We start from the raw sequence: 16,772 nt of genomic DNA, 5'->3' as shown, positions 1-16,772 counted from the left end.
TGCAGGCAGTGTATTACAGCCAGGCTCTCTGTCCTGTCAGATTCTGCCACAGAGAAGTGGCACCTGTCTGGCGTAATTAGTGTTTGCCAGTTTACTTTAATCCAGGTGAGCTGGCAACTAATGAACATGGTGGGAGAGCCTAGAGATGAGAGATGCAGGCTGAAACGATAAAGGGAGCTGGCCATGTATTAGATTAGGGTTAGATGTAGAGCCCTCTGGTGCAGATGTGGACAGAACAAAGGTTCTGCTCCTTCACTGAGTCAGAGGTGCTGGGTTGATAGAGGCAAAGAGAGAGAGAGAGGTACAAGAGTATTAGAGGGAAGGAGGGAGGGAGAGGTTCAGGGTTGATAGAGACAAGGAGTGTATTAGAGGTACAAGGGTAATATAGGGAAGAAGGGATGGAGAGGTGCAGGATAATTACTATTATTCTGCATGTGTGTGGCATAATGTGTAATGGGCATTATGGTATTGGGCATAATGTGTAAGAGTCATTGGGCGGTATTCAATGAGGCTGATTCGCCATGTTTTATGGCGAGTTTGTGCTATTTTCGTGCTGTACAGCGATTTTTTGACTAAAACGGTGAATCACCCTATTCAATGACCAGATGGCGAATACATTTCAAGGTTTTTATCGCCATGATTCACCGAGTAGCAATCGCTATCTTTTTATGGTGAAGTGGAATGTGAACTTTTAAAATAGTGTTTTGTTTTTTACATTTGGTGTCAAAAAATCAGGAATTTTATTCTGAGGAGGGGCATGCTATTTTTATTCATGTGCTGTAAGCACATGAATATATATTTAATTTAAAAATATATATATATATTTTTTTTTACACAGCAGCCAGCAGGGGGCCGGGAGCCGAGCCGCTCATTAGATATTCATATATTCACTGCACCTGATCATTACATATGCATGATCGGGTGTAGTGAATACCCGGTCCCCTGTTGGCTATCCCGGGGGGCAGCCTGTGCTGCCTGGCTCCCGGGGAGCCCACCTCCCCCCCCACAAACGTTCTGGGGCAGGCAGGGAGACTTCCATCTCCCTGCCTGCCGCCGTCCTCAGGCTCCCTGCGGCATCGCAGCAGGAGTTAAAATTCGCCGGTCAGGGGCAGTGAGCCCCTGACTCGTTCAATACTGGAGCCGGCGAGGCTCCGGAACGCGGCAGGCAGTGGCGAATGTGCAGCGAATCCTAAACAGGATTCGCTGCACATCGCCAAAATTCTCATTGAATACTGCCCATTATGGTGTGTGGCATATTCTGTAATGTGCATTACAGTGTGTGGCATATTTTCTACTAAGCATTGCCTTACAAATGGTGTGGTTTTTTTTTTTGCTACCTTTTTTTTGCCCAAAATAATTCATTTTCCCTTCATCCATTAGTACTGGTTTTTAAAATTCTAGATCTAAAACATTTTTGTATTAATGTCTTTCAGTGTGCTAGTAGTAGTTTGGCAAAACTGTGGTCCTTATTCTGGTTGACACGCAAGGCTGCGAAATTCACCCCCAGACGCTGTCGCACGAAACCTCCCTCCCCGAACCGCCGCAGGCATGCAAATTAATGATTTGCATAATAATCCATTTGCAGCCTTGGGTGCGGGGGGAAATCATTTGACGGTCGGCGGCCATCATATCATTTCTTCAGTGCTCACAGATCTGAGACACCTCTATGGCGTCTCTGATTTACAGGCACCCTGTGCGAGGACAGGGCGGGCAGTTGACATCCGCTGACAGGCATTCCCATGAGACTAATGACTGTCTGCCCCAGCCCCCCGCATCCGCATCATCAGGGAATGATGGGAACAATGGGAACACCCATCATTCTCATGGGAACGCCCATGAAACGCTGGGCATTCCTATAGGTAAATTCCCCGGCCCGCCTCCCCACGTGCCCCCCACCCGGACTTCTGTGTGCAAGCGCTGTGGGCTCATCACCAGACTTTCCAATACAAATCACCATGGGAGACCGTAGGCCTCAATAAGAGACCTACGAGAGCTTAAAGGAGTCTAGCAAAGACCCCCTGAACCCCGTTTGGGAATCTCTCATAAGTGACACTTGTTTTGGAAACTTCCCACGATACTGGGGACCCCATATAGGTGTATGAAAACACCACTTAAGACCGCACAAGGTATTTAAACAGACTCAACACACAAGCAGATATTGTGTGCATTCCCAATATTCAATTCCCCGCCGAACTTGACGGGGGAAACAAAACCCCCAACCCTTCCAACACTGTTAATTAATAAACACAACCTTTTGACCAAAATCATCTCGATTTTTTAATTAACCACAGATTTCACCTAAATCTTTTCAACTCTTTCCCTTCACTCCTCACCACTTTACAAGCACTCCAATTCAGGCAGCGCTCATTCTTAACAACCATTTAAACAGCTCGCACACAGCGGCCGCACATGCGCATAAAAACCTATGTGCATGCGCAGTCGGGAACAATCGGTCCCCCAGGTGATTGCATTAGAATAACCCCCTGTGTTTAGATCTCCCTCAGCATGTGGTTGCTACTGGTACGCCATAGGCATGTCATGTCAGCTGGAAATACTGTAAGGTGATTTTACATTAAAATACTTTATTAGACACAAACTAAAAGGATATTTTTATTGTATACCTACACACAGTTCTTCACATGAAATGGGCTAACAATTCTTTTTCAGCATAATACTTTGTCAGATGCCACACAGTTTACTTGATTTCTGTATTTTACAGGAGTTCCGTTAAAAAAAATCTGATACTCTATGGTGCTATGATTCAGTGCGGTAAATTTACTAAGATGGGAGTTCTATTGCAGATGGGATGTTGTCCATAGTAAGCAATGAACTTCTACTTATTTATTTAGCACCTTCTTGAAAATAATGGATTTTTGGTTGCTATGGGCACCATCCCATATTCAAAATAACTCCCATCTTTGTAACTTTTCCCAAAAGCATTTGGGAACCACTGGCATAAAGATTGGCTGGCATTTCTACAAAATGCTTCTACAGGTTGAGTTCAGTTTTAAGAAGAATTTTGTCAGGTTATCTGTCTTTGTTCCCACATTCATTATATAGCCCTAGAATAATTTATGAATGATTTTGAAAATAGCACTTTAGAATTGTAGAGAAAATTACTGCTTTCCACATGATTTTACGAAAGAGTGCCAGCATTTGCATCACAATGTGACATTGTGTCAATGACAACCCCATCGCAGTGGGAAATTACCCATGCTGCTGTGCAAGTTAACACAGAAATAGTGTATGTTTTTTCACTTATTTATTGCATAGGACAGTGGTTCCCAAACTTTTTTGAATCACGGCGCCCTTGAGCCTCAAAACAATTTCACGGCACCCCTAGGCCGAATGTTAATTATCGATAAATTTAGAAAAAAAATATTAAATTGTGTTTATAGGTCATCCTTAGGGTCAGTTACATAGTAAGAGACAGGATTTACTACTGTTTGTCAATGTTATCATTGGTAGCACTGGTTTTGTCTGTGATATTGATCATAAATCATTTTAATTGGTCCTGGGCCACCAACTCAGGGCACCCCTGCAACTGTCCTGAGGCACCCCAGGGTGCCACGGCACACAGTTTGGGAACCACTGGCATAGGAGAAAGCTTGCAATTTGGCAATATGTACAGTATACTGGCTTATAGGAATCAATGCAAATTAAGTATTGGAACTATTCTATACACTTTCATTTGCCTTTTTTTTATACTTTTCTTCATAAGGTCTTAAAACTATATCAAGCCTACGTTTTATGTTTGTTCTAAAAGAGTTGGAAAAGTCGGCCAATATTGAATAACCCACCCCGACAGGCGGAAATATCGTCCGTCAGTATTTAATCCCGGATGCTTTCACCCATGAGTCCCTTATGCAGATTCAACTTTGTTTAAAGTCGAATCTTCATTATTGAAAATATTTTCTGGAATGTATTCCAAGAGGCCGAGCAGAAATATAAGCTGTAGCATTGGGGGAGGGGGGGCAGGTGAGTGCAGAAGTGCAGAAATTGACTATTCGTGATTACCACACTTCTACGACCACTACTGAATCAGGCCCATTGCCATTACTTTTATAAGGAAATATTTGTAGGACCTCTATGGCACTGCCACGGTTATTAAAATTCAATTTTGTGGCATATATTTTCCTTTTTTTTTCATGAAAATATCCAGCCATGATAACTGCAGGGATATCGGTAATAATAATACTTTAAAGGAGGAAACAGGCTGTTCTATACTTTGAATCTATATTTAGAGATTGGCTTTCTTATTTTAAAAGCCCTGTATACCTGTATATAATATATGAATGTGGGTGAAATAAATGTACTTTTTTTACTAATGGTCACAGAATCTCAAGGTCATGTTAAATTATACTTTTTAGTGATCAGGCACAAACTTATTGCTATGAATTATATTATTTTTTACACCAATTAATTACCAGAGCCAGAATTGCTACATGTGATGAAACAAAGAAATACTAGTAGCACACTACACAGGTAGAAATACGTAATGTTGGAAGTTACATTCCGTATCTATTGTTTTCTTGTTATCAGAAAAGCATTCTTAGTCTTCCTGTTCCCGTATTACTATCTGGTCTAAATGTATTCAGGATTTGCAGGTACTTTCTGAAGCTTATATTTAGAGTAATTGTTCTCATTCTTTCCTGTAGATATGCTTCCTCAATAAAGGATGGCTCCCAGTATTTTATTCTGCTGATTATTACAGATGGAGTTATCTCTGACATGGCGCAGACAAAGGAGGCAATAGTCAATGTAAGTGAACTGCTTTTCATGCAGCCTTGGCAGTTTCCCATTATGTCTGAATGCACCTGCTCTCTTGCTATGTCAACTCGGTTTGCTGCCTTCAGCCTTAAGCTTGCACATTCACACACACATTTAACATATTTCTCTCTGTGTAATTACCCGAATGAAAGAAGCAATCTGCAAGTCACATTTTAAATCATGACAATTAGCGTCTGTATCATTAAAGGAGTACAGTATGCTGTGTAACTTAATATAATGACATCTGAGCAATATGGCATTGATGTGTTTATGGGGCTTGGCATATACTGTACAGTACCTGCATTTTAAAATCTCTATTAATGTGTGTTATTTGTATTATTTGATAAGGCTTACTACTATTAAGGCAAGCTATACATATTTGTGGCTATCGTGGTGAATGTACTGTATGGTTCTTTTGAAAATTTGTGATTATAGGTGCATATTGGTTAAGACCTATAGGGAGGTATTCATTTCTGTTCTGGATTTTTTTGACAGTCAAAAAAACTGCGCTTTTTGCCGGTTTTAGGTCAATTTACATTCCATCTATTCAATTAATTATTCTATTTTTTTTTTGACTGTCAAAAAATCTGGCATGGCCAAAAACAGGTGGATCAGCGAATTACTCATCAATTCACATGTTTATGTCAAAATTGCGTCTGTTTTTTAGTCATTTGTTGCTGATGCAATTTTGACTGCACCCGAAAATGTCCACAATTGAATAGTAAAGTCAGTTTTTTGGGGGAGTACCCAAAAAAACAGACTTAATTGAATACCCTTGGTAGTGGCAGACTTCTGTTGTATTGCAGTGTTTCCAAAATACAGTCCTCTAGAGCTTTCATCATCATTCATTTACCAGTATCAGAAAAACATCAGCTGGAATGAAATGATGGAAATTCTTGTGGAAGACCTACAATGCAAACTCTGATAGAGTCCCAGTAGCTCATAAAAACTATAGGGCAGATATACTAATCTGTGGAGAGAGATCAGGTACCAACCAACCTGCTCCTGGCATTTAGAAGCTACAGCAATTGGCTAGTACTTAACCCTCTTCACTTTACTTTTCTCCAAGGCTTAGTACCCCCCACTATATCTGATAAAGGCCCTTATTCAGATCTGATTGCAGTACAAATTTGTTTGGATAAGGGGCAAAACCATGTGCACTGCAGGTGGGGCAGATGTAACATGTGCAGAGAGAGAGACTTAAATCTAAATTGCAGTGTAAAAATTATGCAGTCAGTATTTACCCTGCACAGAAACAAAATAACTCACACACATCTAACTCTCTATGCACATGTTACATCTGCCCCACCTGCAGTGCACATGGTTTTGCCCATTTTCCAAACAAATTTGTGCTGCGATCAGATCTGAATAAAGGTCAAAGTGAAGATGCTCTAAAGGCCAGTGGAGTTCCACCATGGCAAGTACTGTGCATATACTCTGATTGTTTGGATTCTTGAGTAAAACTTCTTGCCTGAATTTCCAAAGAAATAAAACTGAACCAATGACCCACACTTTAGCAAACCTACACTATTCAATGTTTGTCTTACCGTACTGGAATTACTCTGTCCACTGAAAACCCATATATCTCATATATATGTGTTTGTGTGTGTGTGTGTGTGTGTGTGTGTGTGTGTGTGTGTGTGTGTGTGTATATATATATATATATATATATAAAGGGCTTAACTGATGTTTATGGACATCCATCCACTATTTAAGTGTACAGATTGTTGTTATACCATCGGTTCACAGTATCTGTAATCGGACCTTGTCTATATACTGCTACGCTCCTGTGAGCAACCTTTTAATAAATTGTTTTTTACTGTCATTTGAATTGTACAGTTCAATTATATAAGGTCTTTAGCGCACCCTGATAACCCCACATTTCTCCATTTCTCTAACCGGGTCCCATCTAACAGAGGATCCTTTCAGGGTTGCAGCTCTTTCCGTTACTCCCATTGAGCGCACTGTGTGGCCCCCCCCTTTGCCATTTCCCATATATATATATATATATATATATATATATATATATATATATATATAGAGAGAGAGAGAGAGAGAAAAAAGAGTCTAGAAAAAAGAGTGAGAAGGGCGCCTCCTAGTGTAGTATTATAATTCTCAGTTTCCCTTCACCACAGGTAAAGACGTACAGGCACCCCAATGTTAAAAGGTGTACCGTAATCAGTGGCTTTTCACCACTTCTTATGAGCGAATTCCCAGTTTTTTCACAGGGTATTTTCTAACACCAAAAACCGCTTTCCTCTGGTTTTCTTCTCCCTGGTGACTCACACCGTGATCCAAATGTATATGGGATATAAAGAGCAGAAAAAAAGAGGAACAAACTAGTGTAATAAAGTTTACACTTTTTTTTTGAATAAAGTTGGTTTTTATTAAGAAAAAATAAACGTGGTAGATCGTGGTCATTTACATTGCACAATTATTGAAGATGTAATTCTTCACATTTGACGAACATGTAGGTACAATCACAGCCAACAAATATCCTCGCATTATTGTGTGATCTATGCAAGAGTATCTGCACGTGTACATACATGAAAACCTCTATTATGATTTTCGCCCCCCCCCCTATAAACTAAACTTAAACTAAGAAGAAAAAAAAAAAAATTTATATAATAAAAAAATATTTTAAAACATACCCAAGCATTAACATCAACTCATTTAACATAACGTATGGTAACTAGCTGGATGCCTTCTTACGCCAATTCCTCTCGCGCTGTTCAGCATATTATCTTACACATTGCTGCCTTACTGCGCGTCCGCCCGGCCCTCAAATGCTAGGCCCTCTACTCCGTTAGCCGATGGCCTCCTATGTATGGTACGGGGAGTCCATCCATTTCGACCATATTTTGTCAAATTTAGCACTGGCTTGCCTACTCATATAAACATATCGCTCATGGGCAATGGTGGAGTTTACAAGAGCACGGAAGGCAGAGAATTCAGGGCCGCTGGTGGCCATCCATGAGCGGGCAATAATGACCTTGGCCAAAGCACATACATTGATAACATACAGTAGTTCCGCTCGAAGCAGAGCCCCCTCCTCGGCAGCTCCCAACACACACAACTTTGGTGTTAATAATACGGAGGCAATGCCCGTTGAGACTAAAGCTTGATGCACCCTAAGCCAAAATTCCCCAACCAGCGGGCATTCCCATAACAGATGCCAGAAAGTACCCACCCCGGACAAGCACCTGGGACATGTAGAGGAAGAGCGAGCCCCAAATCTAGCCAGTCGCACCGGCGTCAGATATGTTCGGTGTAAAATAAATAATTGTATTTGCTGAAATCTAATACTAGTAGTAGCAAGTTTAGGTAATTCCCTAGCGGCTATCCAGTCATAGTCGTCCATGGGGCCCAGGTCACGCACCCATTGATCCTTGAGTTCAGTAAGGGGATCTAAATGATGATTAAACAGCAGTAGGGAATAGGTTAGAGAGACTGTTTTTCGGTCGCTGAGAGTAATCATAAAGGACCTAATGGGGGAAGTAGATAGGGCGGGAGGGGAGTCTTTAAATTGTACCTGCAAGGCGTGCCTTAATTGTAAGTACCGAAAGAAATAGTGTTGTGGCAGGTTGAACTCCTCTTTTAGTTGTTGAAAAGATTTTAGCTCCCCATTCAAATACAGTTGACCCAGCGCTATAACTCCCTTGGAGGCCCATAATCGCTTCCCTGTAATGGTTCGCAATTCAGACAAAAGAGTAGAGTGCCAGAGGGATGTCTCCGGATCAATATCTGAAAAGCCAACAAGGGTCTGGGCTACCTGCCATATTTTAACCGCCTGAGTCAATATAGGGGGACTATGAGGAGGTAATTTGGCCCCCAATAGCAATTGTATCGGAGTACATCCAGGGACACAGTGTCTGACAAATGCAGCATGTAGCGCGTCCACATTGGTATCCTGGACCCATCGCCTAAGATGTGCGAGCTGTGCAGCGCAGTAATAAAACCGAAAGTGTGGTAAAGCCAAGCCACCAGCAACTCTAGGCCTAGTAAGTGTGTCTAATTTAATCCTGGGACGTTTATTGGCCCATATTAGTGAACTCAACATACTGTTCAGCTTTCTAAAAAAGGCAACCGGTATATACACGGGGGACTGCTGAAGGACATAAAGGAGCTTTGGCAGGACCACCATCTTTATCAAATTGACCCTCCCTGTAACTGTAAGGGGTAGCCTAGTCCAGGGGCCAGATTTATCCTTGATAAACATTAAAATTGGAGCAAGGTTGAGAGGTATAAAATTTGAGGAATTGCTAGTAATAATAATACCTAAATATTTAAATTGGGGGACCCAGCATAGAGGGAGAGGGATTACTGGGCATGACAGGGAAGCATCCCTCAGTGGCATAATAGCCGACTTGCCCCAATTAATAGAAAGGCCTGAATAGGTACCAAATTCAGTAAAAGTAGACAGGACTATGGGCATCGCAGCTCTATAGTCTTTTAAAAAAAGAAGGACATCATCAGCATATAGTGCTATGGTATCTGTCCTTGTGTCTAGTGTCAATCCCACAATTCCTGGGTGGTTGCGTATCAAGCATGCCAATGGTTCAATAGCAAGGGCAAATAGTGTAGGGGATAGGGGACAGCCCTGTCTCGTGCCTCTAGCCAAGGGAAAGGAAGGGGAAACAAACCCATTTACTGCAATTCTAGCTCTGGGTTGGTAATACAACAATTGTACCCACTTAACAAAAGATGGGCCGAAACCCATACTCCTCAAGACCTCCCACAAAAAGGGCCACTCCACCGAATCGAACGCCTTAGCGGCATCTAATGAAACTAGGACTGAATCGCCCCCCTCTGAGTGAGAAGCCTGGAGATGAGTATACACCCGCCTAAGATTGATAGCTGTCGACATACCTGGCATAAAGCCCGTTTGGTCAGGGTGTATAATGGAAGTAATAACAGAGCTTAGTCGGTTTGCCAGGACCTTAGCCAGTATTTTAGCGTCAGTAGGGATCAGGGAGATTGGCCTATAGGAGTCTGGAAGTCTAGGATCCTTACCAGGTTTGGGCAGCACGACAATGATGGCCTCAGACATCGAAGAGGGAAAGACACCCTCCTCAAACAATTGATGGAAAAGAGTAAGTAATCTAGGTGCAAGAACCTTGCTGTGTTTTTTGTATAGCTCAATTGGGATGCCATCATTGCCGGGCGCCTTGCCTCCCGGAGAGGCGTTGAGGGCCCCCTCCACCTCCTCCAATGTAATTGGTGCATCTAAAAAATCTCGGGCCTCCGAGGTCAGCTGCGGTAAGCGGGCAGATTGCACAAAGGTCTGCAGGGCCGCCTGTGTACAGGTTAGCCTGGATTCATACAGGGTCATGTAGAATGACATAAAAACGGTCGCTATGTCCGGGGTAGTAACCACTATGTTACCTCCAGTATCTAATAGTTCCATAACTGTCGTCCCGGGTCTATCTGCATGGACTAAATGTGCAAGGAAGCTACCTGGTCGGTCAGAGTGTAAAAAATATTTATGGGAATTAAATAACTGTCTGCGCATGTTGCGATCAGATTGATGCTGTAGCCAGTGAGACTGGGCAGCAAGCCAGCGTGCCCTAGAGTCCTCCGAGCCATCCAGCAAGTACCGGGATTCCAAGGAGCGGCACTCAGCCTCCAATTCTTCCTCCTCATTTCTACTAAAAGCCTTCAAGGCCGCCACGCGTTTTATCAAAGTGCCCCGCATAAAAGCCTTGAAAGCATCCCACACCACAGCCACTGAGGCAGAGCCCACATTTTCCCTAAAGTAACCCTCCCACGAGGCTTCTAGTTCCAAGCCCGCCCCCATTTGCAATAGCCACGCCGGGTGCAGCTTCCAAAAAACCTGACCCCGCTGGCACTCCATATCAACTCGCAGAGACAACGGGGAGTGATCTGACACCCCTCTGGATTCATAGTGGACATCCTGTATCTTTGGGAACAGGGAGGGGGAAACCAGTGCTAGATCTATCCTAGAGAAGGAGTTATGGGATTTGGAAAAACATGAGAATTGCCTGTCTTGAGGATGTGCTAATCGCCAGGCATCCACAAGACCTAAATTATTAACAAAGGAAGCAAATACCGTAGGGCCAGACACTGTGTCAGGTCCCTGGTTCTCCCTCCACCTATCAAGGGAATAGTCCATCACATTATTAAAGTCCCCGAGGCAAATAACAGGGGTGTCAGGGGATAGGGCTATGAAGGCCGCAGCCTTCTTCAGAGTTTCGTAGGAGAAGGGAGGGGGGACATACATGGCTAGTATAAGGAATGGCCTAGAGTGCAGTTTACAAGCAATAAAGACATATCGGCCGTATGGGTCAGAGGTCACAGATTCCAACACAAAGGGCACAGACTTCTTGATTAAGACGGATACTCCCCGGGAGTGAGTGGTATGGGAGGCATGATATGCCCATCCTATCCATGGCTTACGAAGCGAGAGAAGCCTGTTACCCTCCAGATGCGTCTCCACAAGGCAGACCACATCTGACTTATATTGCCGCAGTAGTTTAAACACCAGAGAGCGCTTAATCCTGTCATTCAATCCGCGGACATTCCACGTTAAACATGTGAGGTGAGACATTTTGCAGTTCAAATGACAGTAACTCGGAGCAACAGCATAGCCAGCATATTAACCAGGCATATAACGCCCAGCAGGCAGCGCACATACAATACTCTAATTCGTCAGCAGCAGAGACTATAGTACGTATATCAGCACATCCAGAAAACAAAAACAAAAACATAATAAAGCAAACAAACAAACATCCCCGCCCATCCACCCCGCATACCATCCCAACCACGGTACACTTTGTCCCCAAACAAGAACTAAACTAGAAGGGCAGGGTTATACTAACCCTCCCACTTCCCTATAGAGAACCTAACAACACTAACAAATAGCAAGTCGGTCCCAAAAGTTGGAAGCAATCTATGTACCAGCCACCAAAGCAAGGGGGCTCCCCAGTCCCAATTAGCTAGGAGTTACGTACCTCCCTTCCCACAACCCCTCCCCCCCCCCCCCGACAACCCAAGCGTGACATATGTAATCAATTTGCGTAGACAGTTATTCAAATCATCATATATGTAGCGATCAAAAAACATAGGTCATAGATATTGAAAAGGAAAGGCAAAAACACTGATTATGAAAAAAACACCCCACAGAAATATAACCACTCTCTATCTCTCCCCCCCCCCCCCCCCCCAGAAAAAAATAGGATTTATGCTCCGGAGATCCAGTAGCATTGTCCCGTATCAGAGCCCACATGTTGCAGCCGTGACTTCCAGGCACAGCGTCCACGGATATATGCCGCAAACACTTCGTCAAGATTTAAACCCGGGACAGTCACTCCGGAGCCATCTGCCTGACCGCAGGGGCATAGCGGTCTAGCCATGCAGCAGCCTCCCTGGGATTGGAGAAGAACTTTGTCTCCCCGTTCGCCACCACTCTAAGCCTGGAGGGAAACAGCATAGCATAATTTAACTCCAGTTCACGGAGTCTCCGCTTAATTGGCGCAAACTGCGCCCTATCCTTCTGCACCTCCGCTGCAAAGTCCGGGAAGGCAGATATCCGCACACCATTCCTCATCAGCGGACCTTTAGTGCGACCCAGCTGCAAAATAGCGTCCCTGTCTTTGTAGTGTAACAGCTTAGCAATGAACGTGCGGGGTTGTGCACCAGGGGGCAAGGGGCGAGACGGGACCCTGTGGGCCCGCTCCACAGCAAAGTGAGGGGAAAAAGAGTCTCTGCCGTAAGTCTCCGTCAGCCAGGCCTCCAAGAAGGCCTCTGGAGCAGCACCCTCCTCCCTCTCCGGCAGCCCAACAAAACGGATATTATTCCTGCGTAGACGCCCCTCCATATCCAGAAGTTTATTCTGTATGGTCGCTACTTGGCCATTCAGTGTAGACGTTGTCCTTGAGCGGGCCAAAAGAGTCCTCAATGGTGGAGACACGGGTCTCAACTTCACCCACACGCTCTCGGATTCGCTGCACATCGTGGCGCAGTAATGATAAATCACTCTGCACCTGGCCTATCTGGTCAGTAAGCCGTTTTTCAGTGCCAGCAATGGCCTCCAAAACTTGTTGTAGTGAGATAGGAGGGGGTGAGGGAGTCTCAGAGGCATTATCTGAGGAGGAGGTACCCTGCTGGGGCTGCACAGGTTCCGGCGAGGCCGAAGAAGTCTGAGTTGCGGAGCCACGGGCATATTTTTCCAGTTTAGCAGCAGCAGCCTGCTGTGCCTTCCTCATTTTGCTTTAACTGTTATTTACTGCTTTGCTTAATTATTTATTTATTTTTATTGTGGAGGACAGGGAGCCACAATGACAGGCAGGGGATGCCAGGGTACTCTGCAATAAGTAGTCCTTGCAGGGAGCACCACCGCAGTCAATGACCAGCAGCAAGGAGGGGGAGACCCAATATCCCAGGCAGCTTAGCAAAAGCTTAGGGCTGATAGTGAGGGGGGGGGGGAGAGAGGACCCCCGTCACCCCCGACCTCCAGGCAGTCTAGCAGGGTCTATTTAAATTTGGCTGCCGGGCTCTGGCGCAGCCAGGGGAGCAGAGCCAGCACAGGGCTGCAGGCGTGACCCCAAGCTCAGCCGACTCACCCACCTCGCCAGGCTCCGAATCCCCCAGGGAGAGGCAGCAGGGGAGTGTACTTCAGCTCCGCCGCGCGTCGCCGGGAGTCCCCCGGTGTTTCAGCCGCGTGACAAGGCGCCGGCCACTGGAAATGCCGCAGGAGCGGGTTCAGGGGTCAGGCTCCACACAGCGCCCCCCGGAAGCAGGCCGCAGTCCACCGCGCGGCCGCCCAGCGACACCCGCCCGCCGGGAGAGTGGTAGGGGACGGTCGCCAGCAGCCCAGGGCTCGATGTCACGGCAGGTGAGGGGTAGCGGCAGCCTAGGAAGGGGCTCAGGAGTGTAATTTCAGGATGTAGGACCGGGGAGCACAGAGACCTGCTGCCTACGTCCTCGCCGCCGTGGCCACGCCCTAAAGTTTACACTTTTAATGGTTACCGCAAATGATACAATAAAAACTCGTACAATAAAAAAGAAATATGAGGCTTATCTGATGTTGCTCTATACAATCATCCTCTCATGGGCCCTTATTCTGATTCGAGCGGTACGGCCCGCGTGCGGCCGTACCGCCGATGTTTTCCGTCTGCACATGCGCAGAGGTCAATCTGCGCATGTGCAGGCGAATTCGCCGCACATAACGTTACTACGCCGCAAAGGGGGCGTATAGGGGAGTGAGGGGCTTCATGCCCTCATTTCCCTATGTATACGCCCCGCGTTTCATGGGCGTTCCCATGCAAACGCGGGGCGTACGCATGCTAATGAGGGTATGACGCCAGTGATGGGGGCGGAAAGCTGACGTCGCCGGATGTCAGCTCTCAGCCCCCATACAAGCTATCACACGGACGATTGTCCGTGTGGTCTCAGCTTGCGGGACCTGGTGGGGCGTGCGGCCCTGCCTTCGATGGTCGCCGACCATCGAATGCAGGGGGCAGCTCCCACCATGGTGGAGGCGTACGCCCCACCATTTTCGTGCGGATCGCCAGCCGTCCGTGTACGGACGGCCGTGGCGATCCGTAGTGTGGGCGGGGATTGGTTTGTGCGGCCGGAGCACCGTGTGCGGCTCTGGCCGCACCAACCAGAATAAGGGCCATGGTCTGGAACTGTGTCCTGCTCTTTATATCCCATATACATTTGGATCACGGTGTGAGTCACCAGGGAGAAGAAAACCAGAGGAAAGCGGTTTTTGGTGTTAGAAAATACCCTGTGAAAAAACTGGGAATTCGCTCATAAGAAGTGGTGAAAGGCCACTGATTACGGTACACCTTTTAACATTGGGGTGCCTGTACGTCTTTACCTGTGGTGAAGGGAAACTGAGAATTATAATACTACACTAGGAGGCGCCCTTCTCACTCTTTTTTCTAGATCCTACATACGGGGTTCCAGGAAACAGGAACCCACAGGAGAAGGAGCTGCCACCCCGGAATAAGACAGGGGGAGTGTACCATCGATTTAAACACCAGACAGTGTATCATTAAAGACGGTTTTTAAATCCAAGAAGTGGGGGAGAAACAGCGCTAGTACCACTACAACCCATATATATATATATATATATATATATATATATATATATATATATATATATATATATAGCATTACGACATTTAACTTGCATCACTGTTCTTCATTATTCCAATCTTTAATTATAATTCTAGGTGAATGCATCATACAAAAATAGGAGTCACCAATTTCTGCCACAGTAACCCATATAGTAGCCCCCTTATAATAATGGGTGTGGTGTAGGGTTCCGACATTCGGGATCCCGACAGTCATTAGCCCGACATCAGGATCCCGACTGGCCGGACTCAGACAGCATGGCGAGCGCAACAAAGCCCCTTGCGGGTGCGGTGGCGCGCTGAGCTCGACACCTATTCTCCCTTCTATGGGGGTCGTGGACCCCCACAAGGGAGAATAGCCGGTGGCCATCGGGAACCTGTTTGTCTGTGTTTTAACAGTCAGGATCCCGACTGTCGGGACCCCGTCCGGCACCCATAATAATGGTCTTCCTTGATATTTTCCTGAGCTGTTTATTACTAATTGTTTTGCTCGGTGCTCCTCCTATTATATTTATGGTTACATGTATAAACATTGTTCTAATAACTGCAGGTATGACCATGCACACTTGATTTGCTGTGGGACATAGATGATCCTGTTGAGAACAGTTGCAGCCCAGACAATTAAAGCTTGTAAATTGTGTGTGGTCATTGCTGCATTCTGAAGACTATAAATTATTTTTAATCGCATTAGTAGGATAGATGACATATACTTTTAAATTGAATCAGTGGTTACAAGAAAATTACATAGCACTTGGCTAAAAGCATATAATTTGTTTCACTAACGCTCGCTCTCAACTAATATAAGTAGTCAACTCTTGGAATTTCAGGATCTCTGAAAACTTGCATATCCCTACATTTTTTTCCCAGGGAGACTTTTAGTGCATACATTTTTTTTCTTTAATTGTTATGGTGGAAAATTGCAGTAGGAAAGCCTCTGCTTCATTACGCATCAGACCAAATCACCCTTGTTTAGTAATGAAATTTTCAAACGTTACATGTATTTACATATTTATATAGTCATGCGCTATATGGACAATCCTTCCTGCACAAAAGTACAAATTAGAGACACTTGGGGCAGGAGAAATATTAACTCATAAATCTTATGGAACAGAATTGAGTGCTGACATTTTCAGTACTGCTCATAGGGATAGTTAGTAGTTTAGACATCCACATATGGAGTAAATGAGGTGCTGTTTGGTGCAACCCCAGCTGCAAAGTATGAGGAGGCATCTGTACACAGTCAGGTTTGGTTTTGTAGAACCTACAGGATTGGCAGCTACACGTACAAAATATACAGTATATACTGTGTAGATGATTATATTTAGAGTGTATATACTGTCAGGATTTAAGTAACCACAGAACATTGAAATGTATTATTATTATTATTATTTATTATTGGTATTAAAATGATAAACTGGCAATCCTTTGGGGATGTAGTTAATATGCCGACAGTCCGGATGCCAATGCCAAGATTCTGACTGCCGACATTAAGTCCAGATACCAAAATCAATATAAGGAATATAATATATATACATTTCTTTAATACACCTGCTGCGGTACAGAATGTTTTTGCTGAAGATGTTGCTCAAGAGGTAGTCTACATACAGATTTTTACTTACAGACTTTTCTTTTCTCGTATCTGGGAGAAACCTGAAGACTGCAGAGAACTTTAGGAGTGGGACCAGGCTCTGACATAATTAATCACACCCCACATCATCAGAATCCCACTTTTTGCGGGTCCATTGGAGGGGACACAGACACAATGAGCCCTACCCCTTCCTTTGGGTGGTATTTTCTCTTTAGCCAGGATATCTGCCTGGTCTTCTGGGTATTCAGTGGACTGTCCAAAAAATTCGGAACCTCCAAAACTTCTGAGATAGTAGGGCAGGGGAGAGGGAG

General features: G+C 44.9%; 1 protein-coding gene across 1 annotated transcript in view; it reads left to right on the top strand.

Moving 5' to 3' along the window:
- CPNE8 (copine 8) overlaps positions 1–16,772 on the top strand; it is a 315,213-nt gene that overhangs the window by 287,802 nt on the left and 10,639 nt on the right. The window contains exon 17 of the mRNA XM_083182933.1: positions 4,659–4,761. Within this exon, the coding sequence (XP_083039059.1) occupies positions 4,659–4,761 (103 nt within the window). The remainder of the gene's footprint in view (positions 1–4,658; positions 4,762–16,772) is intronic.

Source organism: Crinia signifera, chromosome 4, assembly GCF_055691185.1.
Source record: "Crinia signifera chromosome 4, ASM5569118v1, whole genome shotgun sequence".
In the NCBI taxonomy this organism is placed as follows: domain Eukaryota; kingdom Metazoa; phylum Chordata; class Amphibia; order Anura; family Myobatrachidae; genus Crinia; species Crinia signifera.
This window is presented reverse-complemented; position numbering and strand designations above follow the sequence as displayed.